Below are 19,248 nucleotides of genomic sequence, written 5' to 3'. Positions count from 1 at the left end.
TATGAGATATAATGTACAACTAACAGCACCCACAAGTGAAGGCAGATGGTGAGTAGTCTCCGAAGTGAGTCACTGTATATCCCAGAGAAGAAACATTGATTTGTTTGATTTATTTCCAAATGTTCAGAATGTTTTATACATTTTTTTTTTACATAGACACTTTGACTTAATGATGTTTTATGTTTTATTGTTGTTGTTGTTTTTGGAGTGATACAATGACACATTCAAGTCAACCCCCTCCTCCCATTTATTGAATGAAGCGTTTGTCTGTGGGAGCAATCCTCAAATGAATTACTTTACAGCAGGGGTGTCCAAACTTTTTTCTAAGAGTGCCAAATTTGATGAAGTGAACATGTGCGAGGGCCGATCATTTTGCTTGACATTCTTTGGACCATTAAAATGAATGCAAATAAACTTTTTTTGCAAAGTTTATTGAAAACGGCATACTTTTTATTTTGTGACTTGGATGACAAATCTAAACAGGTGTTTAATCAATCTGCCTTAAAGGGGTTAACCCAGACATACCCCCATTCTCACCCAGGAAGCCCCTCCCCGACTTGAGCATCGAAGCAGTTTATGCTCCAATGTCCTACTTTTGCCCTGCACTAAATTGCGCAGAGGAAAGGCATTTTCTGGAGTTCTAGTGACATACCCGGCTCTCCACGGGGCTGGCAGAAAGCCCAGTGACGTCACCGGCACTGATGGGCGGGCTTTATCACCAGTAAACCAGCTAGAGCAGCGCTAAAGCCTGCACATTAGAGCCGGTGAAGCCTCCTACCGGCAGTGTGTCATTGTAAATAGCACAGGGCAAGGGAGCACATCGGAGCATGAGATGCTTTGATGCCCATGGCAGGGGGGCTGCCTGGGTGAAAAAGGGGGTATGTCTGGGTTCTGAACTTGGACAACCCCTTTAATATAATAAAAACAGGAAACTGAGATATCTCAGGAACATTTTAAAGTACATTACACAAAGTAATGTAAGGTTGTCTGTCAACTTATAAGTTCAAAAAATGTGAACAGGAACATAACAGCAAGTATACATGTGTTCAAATATATAACTGTCTATCCAACTGACATTAATTGAGATTTTACAACATATTAATCTCAATTAAAAAAAAGAAACTAGCCTGCACTAATGTGAAGGGTGAAACTGGGATCTGGACTGCAGCACATAGACTAGGTCTGGTTCAATGGCCGTGGTTTTGATGCGCAAAATGTCACGCAGGTGAGAGTCACTTAGTCTTGTCCTCACGCGGTTCTTGTTAAAGTTCATAACAGAGAATGTCTTCTCACACAAATATGTTGAGCCAAACAAGCTCAGGGTTTTCTTAGCCAATGTTCGAATCTCTTGAAACCGGCTCTTATCCAGTTGGCGGTAAAAGTTAACAAGAGAGAGCTGTTGATGACGACTGCGTAACTCGCTGTCACAATGTAGCTCAATGAGCTCGAGCTGCAACTGATCAGGAGCATTGTCGGGGTCAACAGAGAATGGAGAGGAGAAAATGCTGATCTCCTTTTCAATAGCTGCAAAATCTTGAAAGCGCCGTTGAAACTCCCCAGCCAGAGATGTGATGTCTGCTGCATACCTGCTTATTTGCGCATGGATATCATCCTGTGGAAAACTGTTAATTATTTCCTGTAGCGCTGAAAAATGGATGGTATTGGGCGGTGTTTGTGACAACTGCCTTAGGAAAAGTTGCAGCTTTGTTCCAAAGGCTTTGAGGTGTGAATAAAGTTGGTTCACCGCTGCATCTTTGCCCTGAAGATTCATGTTCAGTACATTCAGATGCTTTGTTAGGTCGACTAGAAACCCCAAATCAGCCAGCCAAATTGGATCAGATAGTTCTCGCATCGTTTGTCCCTTTGTTTCCAAGAATTCTCCTATTTCCTTTCTGAGAGAGTAGAAACGTTGCAGTGCAGACCCCCGACTGAGCCATCTTACATCGTTATGATATGAAACATCTTCATATTCAGCCTGGATATCCAGTAGAAACTGTTTAAACTGGCGGTGGCACAGGGCTTTAGAGCGGATAAAATTAATGGTCTTTAGTACCGGTTTCATAACATGATCATATTGGAGATGTTTAGCACAGAGAACTTGTTGATGAATGATGCAATGAAGTTTAATAGCTTTGCCTCCTTCTTCGCTCACCTTGTTACAGATTAGGGTTGATAATCCACTTCGTTCACCAGTCATGGCAGGTGCCCCATCAGTAATAATCCCAGTAACTTTGTTCCAAGGCAGTTTCATGTCATCTATGGCAGAACTAACAGAATCAAATAAATCTTTCCCTCTTGTTTGATCCTTGAGGCTCTGGAGGTCAAGTAGCTCTTCAGTCACATTCATTTCATCGTCCACCCCTCTTAAAAAAATCAGCAACTGAGCCGTGTCAGATAGGTCTGTGCTTTCATCACAGGCTATTGAAAAGAAGTCAAAATCAGCTCCTTTTGACATTAACTGTCTCTTAATATCCGATGAAATTTCTTCAATTCTCCGTGCTACAGTGTTACGAGCCAGGCAAATGTTGGAAAACTCTTGCTTCTTCTCGGGACAGACATTCTCTACCATTTTCATAACACATTCTTTGATAAAGTCACCCTCTGCAAAAGATTTGCAATTTTTAGCAATTAACGCTGCCACCTCATAGCTCGCCTTTGTGGCATTTTCATTTGACTCACGGGCTCTTGTAAAAAATCGCTGTTGTGACAATAAAACAGCTTCAAGTTGCTTATACTTTTCACTTCGGTCGTGCCCTGTTAGCTTGTCGTATGTGCTATGTCTCGTCTGATAGTGTCGCTTGACATTAAATTCTTTATAAACAGCAACGGTCTCTTGGCATATCAGACAAACACAGTGATTCTTTATTTCAGTGAAAAAATATTCTACTTTCCACTTGTCCTGGAAGCGACGGCCCTCACTGTCAACTTTTCGTTTCTTATTTGTAGTTGCCATTATAAAAATTGGCCAGAAGGGGAGAGATTAAAAGGCGCAGAGGGTGGAACAGCAAAAATAAGATACTGCTATATGCTTTATAACACAGGCAGAGAATAGCAAGCTGTGCAACAGTCGCACATCAGATAATGGAATTATAGCACAGTGACAGGCAGTCAGGGGTTAATGAAGGGTATGACAGCTTGCTACCACAAGCTTGTGTGAGAGCCCTGCTGGCCTAACCTTTCTGGAGGTGTAAGGTGGCGCAGGGACTTATATATAACTTAATATATATATTATTTATATAATTTTACACAACTAAGCTGAGGTCTTCAGCCTATCTGACCTCTGAACGTCTTACAACCCCTGGGGGCTGGAGATCTCGCACGTCGCGAGATCTTGGCTGGCCGGTTGCCGCCGCTCAGTACTCCGGCGCAGGGAGAAGGAAAGCCGAAATCTCGCGATGTCCGAGATTTCGGCTCTTCTCCCTGCGCCGGAGTACTGAGCGGCGGTGGCGACGAGAGCGGCGGTGGCGACGAGAGCGGCAGCGGCCGCAAGGTACATGCTGCTGGATACCTGGGGGCCTTATTAGTCCGGACCGCGGGCCGCAAATGGCCCGCGGGCCGGACTTTGGACATGCCTGCTTTACAGTAAGGAATCCTAAAGAAATGAAATGATCTGTAGAATAAATCGTAGGAATAAATAATCCTTTAGCTTCTGAAGGACTGGACATTTTTGAATTTCGATACCAGGTCATTTTTTTTTATTTTTTTCATCTTGGTGTTCAGCATCATAAAACTTTTTTATATTTTTTCCTTTTATTTTTTGCATCAACCTGAGTGAATGAGACCTTGTACTTGTGGAACATGTACTTTCTATTTTTACCATTTTTGGAGGTATACATAGAGCAGTATTTCATTTTTATTAATTTAATGATGCAGTACAAGCAAAATAAAAAATACATGTAAAAAATGACAGGCATGGGGATGACAAATATGTGGGCATTTCTTCACGTTACATGTGGAATTATGTATAACTTTTGAAGAAAATCTTAACATTTTTCTGTTTTTTTTATTTCGGTTAATTTATTACTTTTTTGGCCCAAAGGGGGACTGGAAGTCTATTTTTTTCTTTTACAGTGTTTTTCTTCATTGCCAGCATATAGGAATACACAGGTGTCTATTAGGGCATACTCGCAGTATGCCCTAGTATGCAAACACATGATACAGCCCTGAGGACTTTTGTTCAAAACTATGTTGACCTAAGCCTCGACGATTACCGTATGTCACAGGGACAGACGATCACAACTGAGGTGGGGCTCCCTCGATTGTAAAATGCTGGCATCATGTTTGATCATATTTGATGGCAGCCCTGAATGTGATAACTTACCATAAATTAATAGTATATACAAGATATAATATATTTTATTAAAGGGAATTGCCCTGGTTTTCCACATATCAGATGCTCCTAATTCCTTCCTTCCTTCCTTCCTTCCTTCCTTCCTTCCTTCCTTCCTCCCTTCCTTCCTTCCTTCCTTCCTTCCTTCCTTCCTTCCTTCCTTCCTTCCTTCCTTCCTTCCTTCCTTCCTTCCTTCCTTCCTTCCTTCCTTCCTTCCTTCCTTCCTTCCTTCCTTCCCAGAATCTCTGCACTCACTGAAAAACAATGCAAACTATGAGGCATGAAAATTGTCAAAGGTTCTCACTGAGGGATCACATTACATAGAACAGACCTTCAGAGAGACTGTGTGGACTCACACATGTACACCCACGGTTACATCTGCCTGCATCCACAACAGATCTTGAGATTGGTGGATATCTGCAGGGCTTGTTGGGAGTTGTAGTTTTGCAGCAACTTGAGAGTGACAGGTTGCAATCGACTAGTCTATAGCGTTCATTTTGAAGACCATTATGCTAATACATACAGTATGAAGACATTTTAATGCTGGGTTCCCCAACTCCAGTCCTCAAGGCCCACCAACATGTCATGTTTTCAGGATTTCCTTAGTATTACACAGGTGATAATTGCATCACCTGCACAGGCAATAATTCCATCACCTGTGCAATACTAAGGAAATCCTGAAAACATGACCTGTTGGTCGGCCTTGAGGACTGGAGTTGGGGAACCCTGCTTTAATGGATGTGATTTTATTCTTCTCATGTAAAGAATATTTCCTTTCTTCACAGAAATGATTTATAGACACACAGCTGCAATAGATGGAGAATTTGTCCATTTTGAAATCCTGGACACCGCTGGTCAGGTATGATCTATTTTCCAGACCTGCTTAACCCCTTAAGCCCCAAGGGTGGTTTGCACGTTAATGACCAGGCCAATTTTTACAATTCTGACCACTGTCACTTTATGAGGTAATTACTCTGGAACGCTTCAACGGATCCCCCTGATTCTGAGATTGTTTTTTCGTAACATATTGTACTTCATGATTGTGGAAAAATTTCTTCGATATCACTTGCGTTTATTTGTGAAAAAAATGGAAATTTGGCAAAAATTTTGAAAATTTTGCAATTTTCAAAATTTGAATTTTTAAGCCCTGAAATCAGAGAGATATGTCACACAAAAGAGTTAATAAATAACATTTCCCACATGTCTACTTTACATCAGCACAATTTTGGAACCAAAATTTTTTTTTGTTAGGGAGCTATAAGGGTTAAAAGTTGACCAGCGATTTCTCATTTTTCCAACAAAATTTACAAAACCATTTTTTTAGGGACCACATCACATTTGAAGTCACTTTGAGAGGTCTTTATGACAGAAAATACCCAAAAGTGACACCATTATAAAAACTGCACCCCTCAAGGTGCTCAAAACCACATTCAAGAACTTTATTAACCCTTCAGGTGCTTCACAGGAATTTTTTGAATGTGGAAGAAAAAAATGAACATTTAACTTTTTTCACAAAAATGTTACTTTAGACCCAATTTTTTTTATTTTCACAGGGGTAACAAGAAAAAATGGACCCCAAAATTTGTTGTGCAATTTCCCCTGGGCACGCAGATACCCAATATTTGGGGAAAAAACACTGTTTGGGCGCACGGCAGGGCTCGGAAGGGAAGGAGCGCCATTTGACTTTTTGATTGTAAAATTTGCTTGAATAATTAGCGGACGCCATGTTGTGTTTGGAGAGCCCCTGTGTGCCCAAACTTTGGAGCTCCCCCACAAGTGACCCCATTTTGGAAACTAGACCCCCCAAGGCACCTTTCTAGATGCATAGTGAGCACTTGGAACCCCCAGGTGCTTCACAAATTGATTCGTAAAAATGAAAAAGTGAAAAAAAAAACACTTTTTCATTTTTACGAATCAATTTGTGAAGCACCTGGGGGTTCCAAGTGCTCACTATGCATCTAGATAGGTGCCTTGGGGGGTCTAGTTTCCAAAATGTGGTCACTTGTGGGGGAGCTCCAATGTTTGGGCACACAGGGACTCTCCAAATGCAACATGGTATCCGCTAACAAATTGAATGGAAAATCAGCTCAAATTGTTAGCGGACACCACGTTGCGTTTGGAGAGCCCCTCTGTGCCCAAACTTTGGAGCTCCCCCACAAGTGACCCCATTTTGGAAACTAGACCCCCCAAGGCACCTTTCTAGATGCATAGTGAGCACTTGGAACCCCCAGGTGCTTCACAAATTGATTCGTAAAAATGAAAAAGTGAAAAAAAAAACACTTTTTCATTTTTATGAATCAATTTGTGAAGCACCTGGGGTTCCAAGTGCTCACTATGCATCTAGATAGGTGCCTTGGGGGATCTAGTTTCCAAAATGGGGTCACTTGTGGGGGAGCTCCAATGTTTGGGCACACAGGGACTCTCCAAATGCAACATGGTATCCGCTAACAAATTGAATGGAAAATCGGCTCAAATTGTTAGCGGACACCACGTTGCATTTGGAGAGCCCCTCTGTGCCCAAACTTTGGAGCTCCCCCACAAGTGACTGCATTTTGGAAACTAGACCCCCCAAGGCACCTTTCTAGATGCATAGTGAGCACTTGGAACCCCAGGTGCTTCACAAATTGATTCATAAAAATGAAAAAGTGTTTTTTTTTTCACTTTTTCATTTTTACGAATCAATTTGTGAAGCACCTGGGGGTTCCAAGTGCTCACTATGCATCTACATAGGTGCCTTGGGGGGTCTAGTTTCCAAAATGGGGTCACTTGTGGGGGAGCTCCAAAGTTTGGGCACACAGGGGCTCTCCAAACGCAACATGGTGTCCGCTAACAATTTGAGCCGATTTTCCATTCAATTCGTTAGCGGACACCATGTCGCGTTTGGAGAGCCCGTGATGTGCCTAAACAGTGGAGCTCCCCCACAAGTGTCCCCATTTTGGAAACTATACCCCTCAAGGATTTTATTAAGGTGTATAGTGAACATTTTAAACCCAGAGGTACGGCACAGAATTTGTTTACATTAGGTCATCATATTGAATAAGTTGTCATTATTCTTGAGCGCAAGTGCTCGCTACTTGAGTTTGCATCGGGTACTCAGGTATGCACCATGTACAGCGTGTGCTCGAGTGACATGCTCGAGTCCCTGCTCCGCATGTTTCACGGTTATTAGACACCCAAAAAAAAACATGCGGGGATCGCTCGTGCATGGCAGGCAATCCCCGTAAAGTTTTTTTGGCCGCGAAGCATATGGGGCAGAGACTCGAGCATGTCACTCAAATACCCACGATACTCAATGCATACCAGAGCACCCGATGCAAACTCAAGTAGCGAGCACTTGCGCTCAACACTAGTCGCCATATCGTCATCTTTTTTTCTTACTTTTGAAAAAAATCCCAACCCCAGCCCTAACCCTAGCACAACCCTAACCATAGCACAACCCTAGCCCTAGCACAACCCTAGCCCCAGCACAACCCTAGCCCCAGCACAACCCTAGCCCCAGCACAACCCTAGCCCCAGCACAACCCTAGCCCCAGCACAACCCTAGCCCCAGCACAACCCTAGCCCCAAACCCAGCCCTAACCCTAGCCCAATCCTAACCCAAGAGTTTATTTTTGACGCCATTCCTTGTGCGGTATAAGTGATTAGACGACTTTATTCTTCAGGTCGGTGTGATTACAGCAATGCCAGAATCATATGGGGTTTTTATGACTGACAGCTGTCACACACTAAAAGACGCATTTTTTGTAAAATCTAGTTTTTGCATCGCCATATTTTGAGAGCTATAATTTTTCCAGATTTTGGCAGACAGTCATGTGACGGCTCGTTTTTTGCGGGATGACTTGACGTTGTTATTGATGCCATTTTCAGGCACGTGAAATTTTTTGATCGCTTTCTATTCCGATTTTTGGGAGGCAGAATAAACAAAAACCAACAATTCAGGAATTTTTTTATTTTTTTTTTTTTATTCTGTTCCGCGTGTGGTGAAATTGATGAGGTAGCTTTATTCTTCGGGTCAGTACGTTTACAGTGGTACCACATTTGTATCATTTTTCTATGTTTTGGCGCTTATACACAATAAAAGCTATTTTATAGAAAAAAATATTTTTTAGCATCGCTTTATTCTGAGAGCTATAACTTTTATTTTTCGGCTGATGGAGCTGTATGGCAGCTTGTTTTTTGCGGGACGAGATGACGTTTTCAGCGGTACCATTTTTATTTATATGCGTCTTTTTGATCGCGTGTTATTCCACTTTTTGTTTGGCGGTATGGTGATAAAGCATTGTTTTTTGCTTCGTTTTTTTTTTTTTTTTTTTTACCGTGTTCACTGAAGGGGTTAACTAGTGGGACAGTTTTATAGGTCAGGTTGTTCCGGACGCGGCGATACCAAATATGTGTACTTTTATTGTTTTTTTTTTTTTTTTTTTATAATAATATTTATTGATGGGTACATTATATTTTTATTTTTGGTGGATTATTTTTTTAATTTTTTTTTTATATTTTTGCAATTTTTTTTTTTTTTTTGTTCCACTTTCAGACAGTTCATACACTTTATTACTTTGTCCCACTCTGGGACTTTCACTTTTTTTTCTCTGATCGCCTGCATGGCATAGGAATGGAGCACCATCCCTATGCCATGCAGGCTGTCAGCGGTGCACAGTGTGAAGATTGTTTGGAGATGCACTGCGCATGTCCAAACAATCTTCCTGCTGTCTGGTGACCCGGATGTTGTCATGACGACATCGGGTCATCATGGCAACACCCGGGAAGCCTTTGCAGACTGCGCTGGAAGCCGGAAGAGGAGGTGAGTATCGGCGATCACCTCCCCTTGCCCCCGCAAGATCGCAGCATCGCAGGGGTTAATGTGCTGGGAGCGGTGCAGGACCGCTCCCTGCACATAGTACCGGGTGTCAGCTGTGACAATCAGCTGACACACGGCGGCGATCGCGCCCGCACAGCCTGTGTGTGCGCGCGATCGCGATGACGTACTAATACGGGTCTGGCTCTTAAGTCCCAGGGCACAGACGCGTATTAGTACGTCAGATGTTATTAAGGGGTTAATATACAGTGGGTACGAAAAGTATTCAGACCCCTTTTTTTCACTCTTTGTTTCATTGCAGCTATTTGGTAAATTCTAAAAAGTTCATTTCTTTTCTCATTAAAGTACACTCTGCACCCCATCTTGACTGAAAAAAAAACAGAAATGTAGAAATTTTTGCAAATTTATTAAAAAAGAAAAACTGAAATATCACATGGTCATAAGTATTCAGACCCTTTGCTCAGACACTCATATTTAAGTCACGTGCTGTCGATTTCCTTGTGATCCTCCTTGAGATGGTTGTGCTCCTTCTTTGGAGTCCAGCTTTGTTTAATTAAACTGATTGGACTTGATTTGGAAAGGCACACACCTGTCTATATAAGACCTCACAGCTCACAGTGCATGTCAGACCAAATGAGAATCATGAGCTCAAAAGGAACTGCCCAAGGAACTCAGAGACAGAATTGTGGCAAGGCACAGATCTGGCCAAGGTTACAAAAGTATTTTTGCATTACTTAAGGTTCCTAAGAGCACAGTGGCCTTCATAATCCTTAAATGGAAGAAGTTTGGGATCACCAGAAGTCTTTCTAGACCTGGCCGTCCAGCCAAACTGAGCAATCGTGGGAGAAGAGCTTTGGTGAGAAAGATAAAGAAGAACCCCAAGATCACTGTGGCTGAGCTCCAGAGATGCAGTAGGGAGAAGGGAGAAAGTTCCACAAAGTCAACTATCACTGCAGCCCTCCACCAGTCGAGCATTTATGGCAGAGTGGCCCGACGGAAGCCTCTCCTCAGTGCAAGACATATGAAAGCCCGCATAGAGTTTGCCCAAAAACACATGAAGAACTCCCAGACTATGAGAAATAAGATTCTCTAGTCTGATGAGACGAAGATAGAACTTTTTGTGGTGATAATTCTAAGCGGTATGTGTGGAGAAAACCAGGCACTGCTCATCACCTGCCCAATACAATCCCAACAGTGAAACATGGTGGTGGCAGCATCATGCTATGGGGGTGTTTTTCAGCTGCAGGGACAGGACGACTGGTTGCAATTGAAGAAAACATGAATGCGGCCAAGTACAGAGATATCCTGGATGAAAACCTCTTCCAGAGTGCTCTGGACCTCAGACTTGGCTGAAGGTTCACCTTCCAACAAGACAATGATCCTAAGCACACAACTAAAATAACAAAGGAGTGGTTTCAGAACAACTCTGTGACCATTCTTGACTGGCCCAGCCAGAGCCCTGACCTAAACCCAATTGAGCATCTCTGGAGAGACCTGAAAATGGCTGTCCACCAACCTTCACCATCCAACCTGATGGAACTGGAGAGGATCTTCAAGGAAGAATGGCAGAGGATCCCCAAATCCAGGTGTGAAAAACTTGTTGCATCATTCCCAAAAAGACTCATGGCTGTACTAGCTCAAAAGGGTGCTTCTACTCAATACTGAGCAAAGGGTCTGAATACTTATGACCATGTGATATTTCAGTTTTTCTTTTTTAATAAATTTGCAAAAATTTCTACATCTGTTTTTTTTTCAGTCAAGATGTTGTGCAGAGTGTACTTTAATGAGAAACAAAATGAACTTTTTAGAATTTACCAAATAGCTGCAATGAAACAAAGAGTGAAAAATTTAAAGGGGTCTGAATACTTTCCATACCCACTGTAAATCTTTTAACCAAAAGTGCATTAAAAGTTGAAACAACTTTGCTAGTAGTCTTGATTAAATATAGTACCATTTTGTGTATACCGGTCTTATTGAGATCTATGGTTATGGGCTACAATGTGTGTACTATGATTCTCCATTCTTCCTCTTTTTTGCTAACCTACAGGCAGCAGGAGGAGCAGATGAAATAAAGCCATGAAATTTGGCCCCAATGCAAAATAAGTGAGAGTAAAGATGGTAGTAAAGGTGAAGGTTGGGTTGGATGTGATGTATTGGGTCGGACTCCATTATAAAATGAGGGGGCCCAATTTAGAAAAAAACAAAACCTGATATTTCTGAATGTCTGTTGCCACCCAGCACCTTCCTCCTGCCGCAGGCATTCACCATACTGACTGCCGGTGCACAGGTACAAAGGTGAGCAGTGTCAGTGAGTCACCAACACCGCTCAATGCTTGCCCCCCGGCCGTCGCTTCCTTCCTGCACTCAATTATATTCACGTCCTTAAGACAATGTGAGCGCAGGCCAGGACAAGAGCAGAGGAGCTGTAATCAGCTCGCTGCTCTGCCGGTAACTCCTACAAGACGCAGGCTATGGTCAGCCTGACCCTGGTAGAGGATGGCGCCACACAGGAATACGGCAGAAGAACAACCATCAGTTTTTTTCAAGCAGCATCTGTCACATGACCTTAATAGAAATCTAACGGCTCCCATTATACTAACAGCTATATTAGTTGCCATCGCTATCCTTCGTCTGACATTTAACATATAGGATGTCAGGGAAGAATACCGCTATTTATCCCTTATATTGAGTAAATGGTCCATAAACAACGACTGATTCTGTATATAATTTTTAAAATGCGCTCTCTATTAAATCTCACATCTAAAGTACACCACATTTTTTCTCTTTTGCTGGTATTTTTGGTGAAAAAGGTAACATTTTTAGTGGAAGTGGCCATCAGAGCTTGTTACCTAACCAATCGGAGGGGGGAGGTGCTCTGTTAGGGGTCCTGTTACAGAGTCTCTGAACCTTTCCTTTGGTTGGGGAAGTGGGGGGCACAATTGGTTTCATCTGCCTAAGGCACCAAAATACCTTGTCCCGGTCCTGATCATGATATTAATAAAAATACTGAAAAGCAAGTCTGTATATGAGAAGAATCTAACCAAAAGCAATATAGATGTTTTATATATTTATTTGTGCATGAGAGTTGTTAATAACATGCAAATATGAAAAAAGAAAGTGTGTAGATACGGTCACTTTCTGTAGAAAAGAGCAGATGATGATGATTCTGCTCTTCAGGCCTCGGCTTACACTTTTGCCGTTTTTGGCATCCAGGTCTGGATCACACATGAGAGAGGAGAAGAGCAGGAATGTGTGACTTGTGATCTGTGTAGTTGGAGTTTTCCTGGATTCCTACAGCATCGCGATCAGCCAAATGGCCTTTTGTCTGACCATGGTCAGGAAGGTGAAGGAGCAGCCGCTTCCTTCTGTCTGACCATGGCCTGGTATATGAAGGAGCAGCCGCTTCCTTCTTTCTGACCATGGCCTGGTAGATGAAGGAGCAGCCGCTTCCTTCTTTCTGACCATGACCTGGTAGATGAAGCAGCAGCCGCTTCCTTCTGTCTGTACATGGCCAAGTAGGAGAAGGAGCAGCCGCTTCCTTTGTCTGTACATGGCCAAGTAGGAGAAGGAGCAGCCGCTTCCTTTGTCTGTACATGGCCAAGTAGGAGAAGGAGCCGCCGCTTCCTCCTGTCTATACATGGCCAAGTAGGAGAAGGAGCAGCTGCTTCCTTCTTTATGTCCATATCTTGTAGTCGTCTCCTAACCACCACATTGTAGATGAGTCGTCCAGATGGTAACATAGCAAGTATGGCTGAAAGAAGTCCTTCAATTTCAGCCTTTAATTACTTGCTATTTTGATCCAGAGGAAGGCGAAAAATAACCCTGAGGACTCGTTGTTGGATCATCCTCATATCAAGGGAAAAAAATTCCTTCCTGACCCCAAATATGGCGATCTGAATAAATCCCTGGATGTTTGGTGCTCAAATCTACGTGGATGTTATGTGGTGGAAGCTCGGTAGGTTTGTCACAGTCCGGTAAATAAGAAAGTCCAGTGTAATTGTCTCATCCGATTAATGTAAATCTTCATTCCTGGATGTTACTGGAATGGGGCTGATTTTTATCACCCTAATACTCCTGCTGGAAGAAGAGAAATATACACGTCTGAGAATCAGCTCCTCACATACAGTATATACAGTGTACTGGGGGATATAACGATATGGTGTATAGTGGGTAAGTGTGTTACTGGGTAGTGATAACACTATGGATGTCTGTATGTGTTGTACTTACATAGTAATATGGGAATGGTGGGCCAGCTCTGCCGGACTCCACATCGCTCCAGTCTATAGAATAGAAGAACGGATGCGATCTGATGGACGATGTAATGGCAGATCGGGCAGATGGAGTTTTGCAGAGAAGCTAGAAAATGAAAACAAAGCATTAGTCATTATATTATGTATTATTACTGATACGTTATTACACAATGTCTATGGACTGTCCACATCTTATATTCTATATCTTCTTGTAATCCCCCATTATCATTGTCCATCTGATCTTACTCACCTGTTTTATGATATCAATGGTATGACAGCAGATCCCAGGTGGAAAATAAGGGATGTCGTCATACAGAGACTGGTGGTATTCGTCCATTGTGCCTCTGGTATAGAATGGCCAGTCACCTACAGTCATCATATATAAGATGACGCCAAAGGAAAAGGAGTCTGCCAGATGGTTGTATCCTTCACCGTCCATTACCTATGGGAACATGAGATTGGAGAGAATCTGAATATACCGGGAAAGGGATTTACACACAGACACTATGAGGACCGGTCTGTGATTAGATATGAGCAGAATACATTGGGATCAGATTATCCCTCAATCCTACTATCGACATCAATCACACAGAGATGTTCCTTACCTCGGGAGCTATGTAACCTTGAGTGCCAGTGGTATATTCCACTATGTCTCCCTCAAACACATTCGTGGCTGCTACACCAAAGTCTGAGATTTTAATGTGTCCGGTGTCTTGGAGGAGGATGTTCTCTGGCTTCAGGTCACTGTAGGGAGAAGGAGCAGATACTGATTGTAAGGACAATTCATGGAAAGAACTTTCTACAATAGATATGTAAGGAGAGAACAGAAAGTCACAGGTGACAGATTTATGAAGGTAAAATGATTACCTATGTACGACACCGCGTTCATGCAGGAACTGGAGTCCGCACACCATCTCTGCCGCAAAGAGTCCGTGGAGTAGAAAGGATGGATCAGTGGTTACATACACAATCATACAGAGAACATGAGGAGATCACACACGTGTCCTTTTCACGTCATTACTTTCTCTTGGTGTCGTTGTCCATTGCTCTAAGACTAAGACTGCCGGTAGCGGATTATTAACATTCAGTACAAGACATTTACCTTATTGTCTTTGTGTTAAATATCATTGAATCTTTCATCTGACCAAACAGGTCTCCTCCGGCCATATAGTCCATGGCTATTTCATACTCCATAGGTGTTTCCCTAAACGCCCGCATAGTCATTAGGTAGGGGCATCCGGCAGCCATTCTCAGGACTTCTAGCTCTGTAGAGATTAAGTCCTCACAAGAACTTTTGTCCATGATTTTGATGGCCAGCAGTCCTTCACTGACTGGATCTGATGCCAAGACGACCTGGAGAAAAATCACAACAGATCAGACCAAACTCTCATCTATTACTGTGTAGTAGTTCACTAGTTTATCCCAATTATCATTACATATGAGCATCCTGTACTGAATATGTACATCCCTCCTGTGTATCTGGTGCAGGATACATTGGGGAACACGGACAATATAAATTGACACTTACTTTTCCATAGTTTCCTTTTCCAAGATCTTTCCAGAAATCGAGATTGGAAAAGTCTATAGGTTGGTCTGTGTGGACCAGTTCTCTTGGGTCAGAAATCTGTAAACTGGCATCATCAAGGCCTTGTGCCGGTATGTCTGTTGTGTCGTAGGGCGTCTCATCAATTCCATCTGCTGAGATGATATAAAAAATTTGAACCCCTTAGTGAACACATTATTGGAAATGACTACCTGAGCCTGCAGAAAGCCCCTGTCTTTTCTTCTTCCTGTTAAGACCAGCCTGGCCTTCATATGAGAACATTAATTTAGCTATATACAGTTCTATCACAGTATCTAGTAGAAGCGATCAGAAAGTCGCAGGTTCAAGTCCCCAAAGGAGACTAAAGAAAAAAAGTAACAAAAAAAAAATAAAAAATAAAATGTGAAAAAAATACTTCCCCATTAATAATAATAATAGTAATAATTTGAATATCTAGTATAACCACATCTGGAACATTAATTAACCCAAACAGTAAACACTGAAATGAGAAAAACATTTAAACACCAGAATAGTGTTTTTGTGAGGGCGCAGTATACATCTAATAAATTGCAATAAAAGATATCACAATGTCTTGTCTACCCGAGAAAGTTATCTATAAAAGCTACAACTTGTCACGCCAAAAAAAAACAAATCAAGTCCTCACACAGCTCCATCCAGCTATCAAAATCCAAAAGATATAATGTCTCAGAATATAGGGACACAAACCAATTTATTTTTTATAAAATTCCTAAATTTCTTTCACCATTAAAGTAAAAAGAAATAAACCCCTATGCATGTTCAGCATTATCATAGTTGTAAATGACATGGAGAATCATTTTGTGAGGTCATTTTTACCACTATGAACACAGTAAAAAAACAGTGGCGGAATCACTTTTTTTCCACAATTTTACCACACTTTGAATCTTTTTCCCCATTTTCCAGAACATTGAATAGTAAAATAAATAATGTTCAAAACTACAGCTCGTCCACTAAAAAATCAAGTCCGCATACAGCTACATTGGGAGACAAATTAAAAAATACATTTTTATGGGTTTTCAAAGGAGGAAGGAAAAAACAACAAAAGGTTACCCGGTCAAGAAGGAGTTAGCAAATATAACTAAAAGAAAATATTATAATTTTAAACCGCATTATGTAAATGAGCAGGAAATGTCTAATATTTGGGCTTTCATTTATCAAAACTGTCCAATAGCAAAACTGTCCCTGTTGCCCATAGCAACGAATCACAGCATAGATTCCATCTCTTAACATTCTATGGAACAATGACAGCTGCATTGTGATTGGTTGCTATGGGCAACAAGGACAGTTTTTCTGCACTTTTGATAATTGAGGCCGGTACATAATATTAGGAGTATAATCCTCCTCACCCCCAGTCTTATTACATGGAACAGTTTCCATCTTACCTGGTCCATCTGTATCCCGTGATGTGTTTGGTGGAGAAACACTCAGCTGTTTGTTCTCTGGGATGGAGATGTTTTCAGCTGATGACCTCGACCTCCGTAATGCACCATTTCCATTTATAATGGGTTTAGCGTAGATGAGACGTCTTCTACATTGGACAACCCAGTCTCTGCTGTTCCTGATCCTCTTCTGGGCTGCCGCTCTTTGTAGTTTCGGTGCCTCCAGACTTTCAGATCTGGAGAATGTCACTTGTCTCGGTGTCTCTTGGAGAACCTCTTCCAGCTCTAACTCTGCGCTGATGTTTCTCCGCTTATTGAGGACGACATCTTTGTTCCTCCTCCGTATTTCAGGGACCAGATCTCCGAGTTTTTTCAAGGAGATAAGAATGGCCCTCTGAAGCTCAGCGGAGGCTGCAGAGTGAGACTCCATGAGGGTCTCCATTTTCCTTTTTTCTGTAAGGATCTCATGTCTTTTGGTCTTTCTTATTTTTTCCAGATTTTGTCGTTTGGACGCCATTTCTGAGGCGTCAGTGTCCATGTCCGGTAGTATAGAGTCTTTTCGCCCTAAAGCGAACAATGGTACCTGTTCTTCATTTATTCCTCTCTTCTCTCTGAGAACCCGATCTCTTTGGGCTCTTCTGTAATTATCCATTTTGCAATGAATTTTTGCTTCGTTCGTGACAAAAAACAAACGGGGCTGCCTCACCCTTGGGAGTCTGTAAGGCAGTGATTTCCCTTAGAACGGAACACTGGGATATAGAATGGAATGATGACATCACATCACTTGTGACATCAATTTTATTCTGATCTCACAATGATAAATAGATATCAAATTCTGAGGATGCTGAACCAAATATTTGCAGATGTATACATACAGTACAGACCAAAAGTTTGGACACACCTTCTCATTTAAAGATTTTTCTGTATTTTCATGACTATGAAAATTGTACATTCGCACTGAAGGCATCAAAACTATGAATTAACACATGTGGAATTATATACTTAACAAAAAAGTGTGAAACAACTGAAAATATGTCTTATATTCTAGATTCTTCAAAGTAGCCACCTTTTGCTTTGATGACTGCTTTGCACACTAAAATACAGAAAAATCTTTAAATGAGAAGGTGTGTCCAAACTTTTGGTCTGTATTGTATATATACAGTGGATACGGAAAGTATTCAGACCCCTTTACATTTTTCATTCTTTGTTTCATTGCAGCCATTTGGTCAATTCTAAAATGTTCCTTTGTTTTATCATTAAAGTACACTCTGCACCCCATCTTGACTGAAAAAAAAAAACAGAACTGTAGAAATTTTTGCAAATTTATTAAAAAAGAAAAACTGAAGTATCACATGATCATAAGTATTCAGACCCTTTGCTTAGTATTGAGTAGAAGCACCCTTTGAGCTAGTACAGCCATGAGTCTTCTTGGGAATGATGCAACAAGTTTTTCACACCTGGATTTGGGGATCCTCTGCCATTCTTCCTTGCAGATCCTCTCCAGTTGTGTCAGGTTGGATAGTGAACGTTGGTGGACAGCCATTTTCAGGTCTTTCCAGAGATGCTCAATTGAGTTTAGGTCAGGGCTCTGGCTGGGCCAGTCAAGAATGGTCACAGATTTGTTCTGAAGCCAGTCCTTTGTAATTTTAGCTGTGTGCTTAGTGTCATTGTCTTGTTTGAAGGTGAACCTTCGGCCAAGTCTGAAGTCCAGAGCACTCTGGAAGAGGTTTTCATCCAGGATATCTCTGTACTTGGCCGCATTCATGTTTCCTTCAATTGCAACCAGTCATTCTGTCCCTGCAGCTGAAAAACACCCCCATAGCATGATGCTGCCACCACCATGTTTCACTGTTGAGATTGTATTGGGCAGGTGATGAGCAGTGTCTGGTTTTCTCCGCACATACCGCTTAGAATTATCACCAAAAAGTTCTATCTTCGTCTCATCAGACCAGAGAATCTTATTTCTCATAGTCTGGGAGTCCTTCATGTGGTTTTGAGCAAACTCTATGCAGGCTTTCATATGTCTTGCACTGAGGAGAGGCTTCCGTCGGGCCACTCTGCCATAAAGGCTCGACTGGTGGAGGGCTGCAGTGATAGTGGACTTGGTAGAACTTTCTCCCATCTCCCTACTGCATCTCTGGAGCTCAGCCACAGTGATCTTGGGGTTCTTTTTTACCTCTCTCACAAAGGCTCTTCTCCCACGATTGCTCAGTTTGGCTGGACGGCCAGGTCTAGGAAGACTTCTGGTGGTCTCAAATGTCTTCCATTTAAGGATTATGGACTCCACTGTGCTCTTAGGAACCTTGAGTAATGCAGAAATTATTTTGTAACTTTGGCCAGATCTGTGCCTTGCCACAATTCTGTCTCCGAGCAACTTGGTCAGTTCCTTTTGAGCTCATGATTCTCATTTGGTCTGACATGCACTGAGAGCTGTGAGGTCTTATATAGACAGGTGTGTGCCTTTCCAAATCAAGTCCTATCAGTTTAATTAAACACAGCTGGACTAAATATTAAATATGAGTGTCTAAGCAAAGGGTCTGAATACTTAAGACCATGTGATATTTCAGCTTTTCTTTTTTAATAAATTTGCAAAAATTTCTACATTTCTGTCTTTTCTCAGTCAAGATGGGGTGCAGCGTGTACTTTAATGAGAAAAAAATGAACTTTTTAGAATTTACCAAATGGCTGCAATGAAACAAAGAGTGAAAAATTTAAAGGGGTCTGAATACTTTCCGTACCCACTGTATATACACTGTGTGCACAATTTGTTTTTTTTGGTAATATATCTTATTAATGAGCAACTACAGTGCTGTCATTTAATCCAAAAAGTTAATAAGCATGAATATTTAAGAAAATAAAAGTGAGGTTTTGTCTTCCTTAGGAGAATATCT

General features: G+C 41.8%; 1 protein-coding gene across 1 annotated transcript in view; it reads left to right on the top strand.

Moving 5' to 3' along the window:
* The window catches only part of LOC141173614 (ras-related and estrogen-regulated growth inhibitor-like), a 58,420-nt gene that overhangs the window by 31,343 nt on the left and 7,829 nt on the right, over positions 1–19,248 (top strand). The window contains exon 3 of the mRNA XM_073657916.1: positions 5,116–5,189. Within this exon, the coding sequence (XP_073514017.1) occupies positions 5,116–5,189 (74 nt within the window). The remainder of the gene's footprint in view (positions 1–5,115; positions 5,190–19,248) is intronic.

The sequence above is a fragment of the Phyllobates terribilis genome, unplaced genomic scaffold, assembly GCF_046119375.1.
Source record: "Phyllobates terribilis strain yellow unplaced genomic scaffold, ASM4611937v1 Scaffold_13__5_contigs__length_258822181, whole genome shotgun sequence".
Taxonomy (NCBI): domain Eukaryota; kingdom Metazoa; phylum Chordata; class Amphibia; order Anura; family Dendrobatidae; genus Phyllobates; species Phyllobates terribilis.
This window is presented reverse-complemented; position numbering and strand designations above follow the sequence as displayed.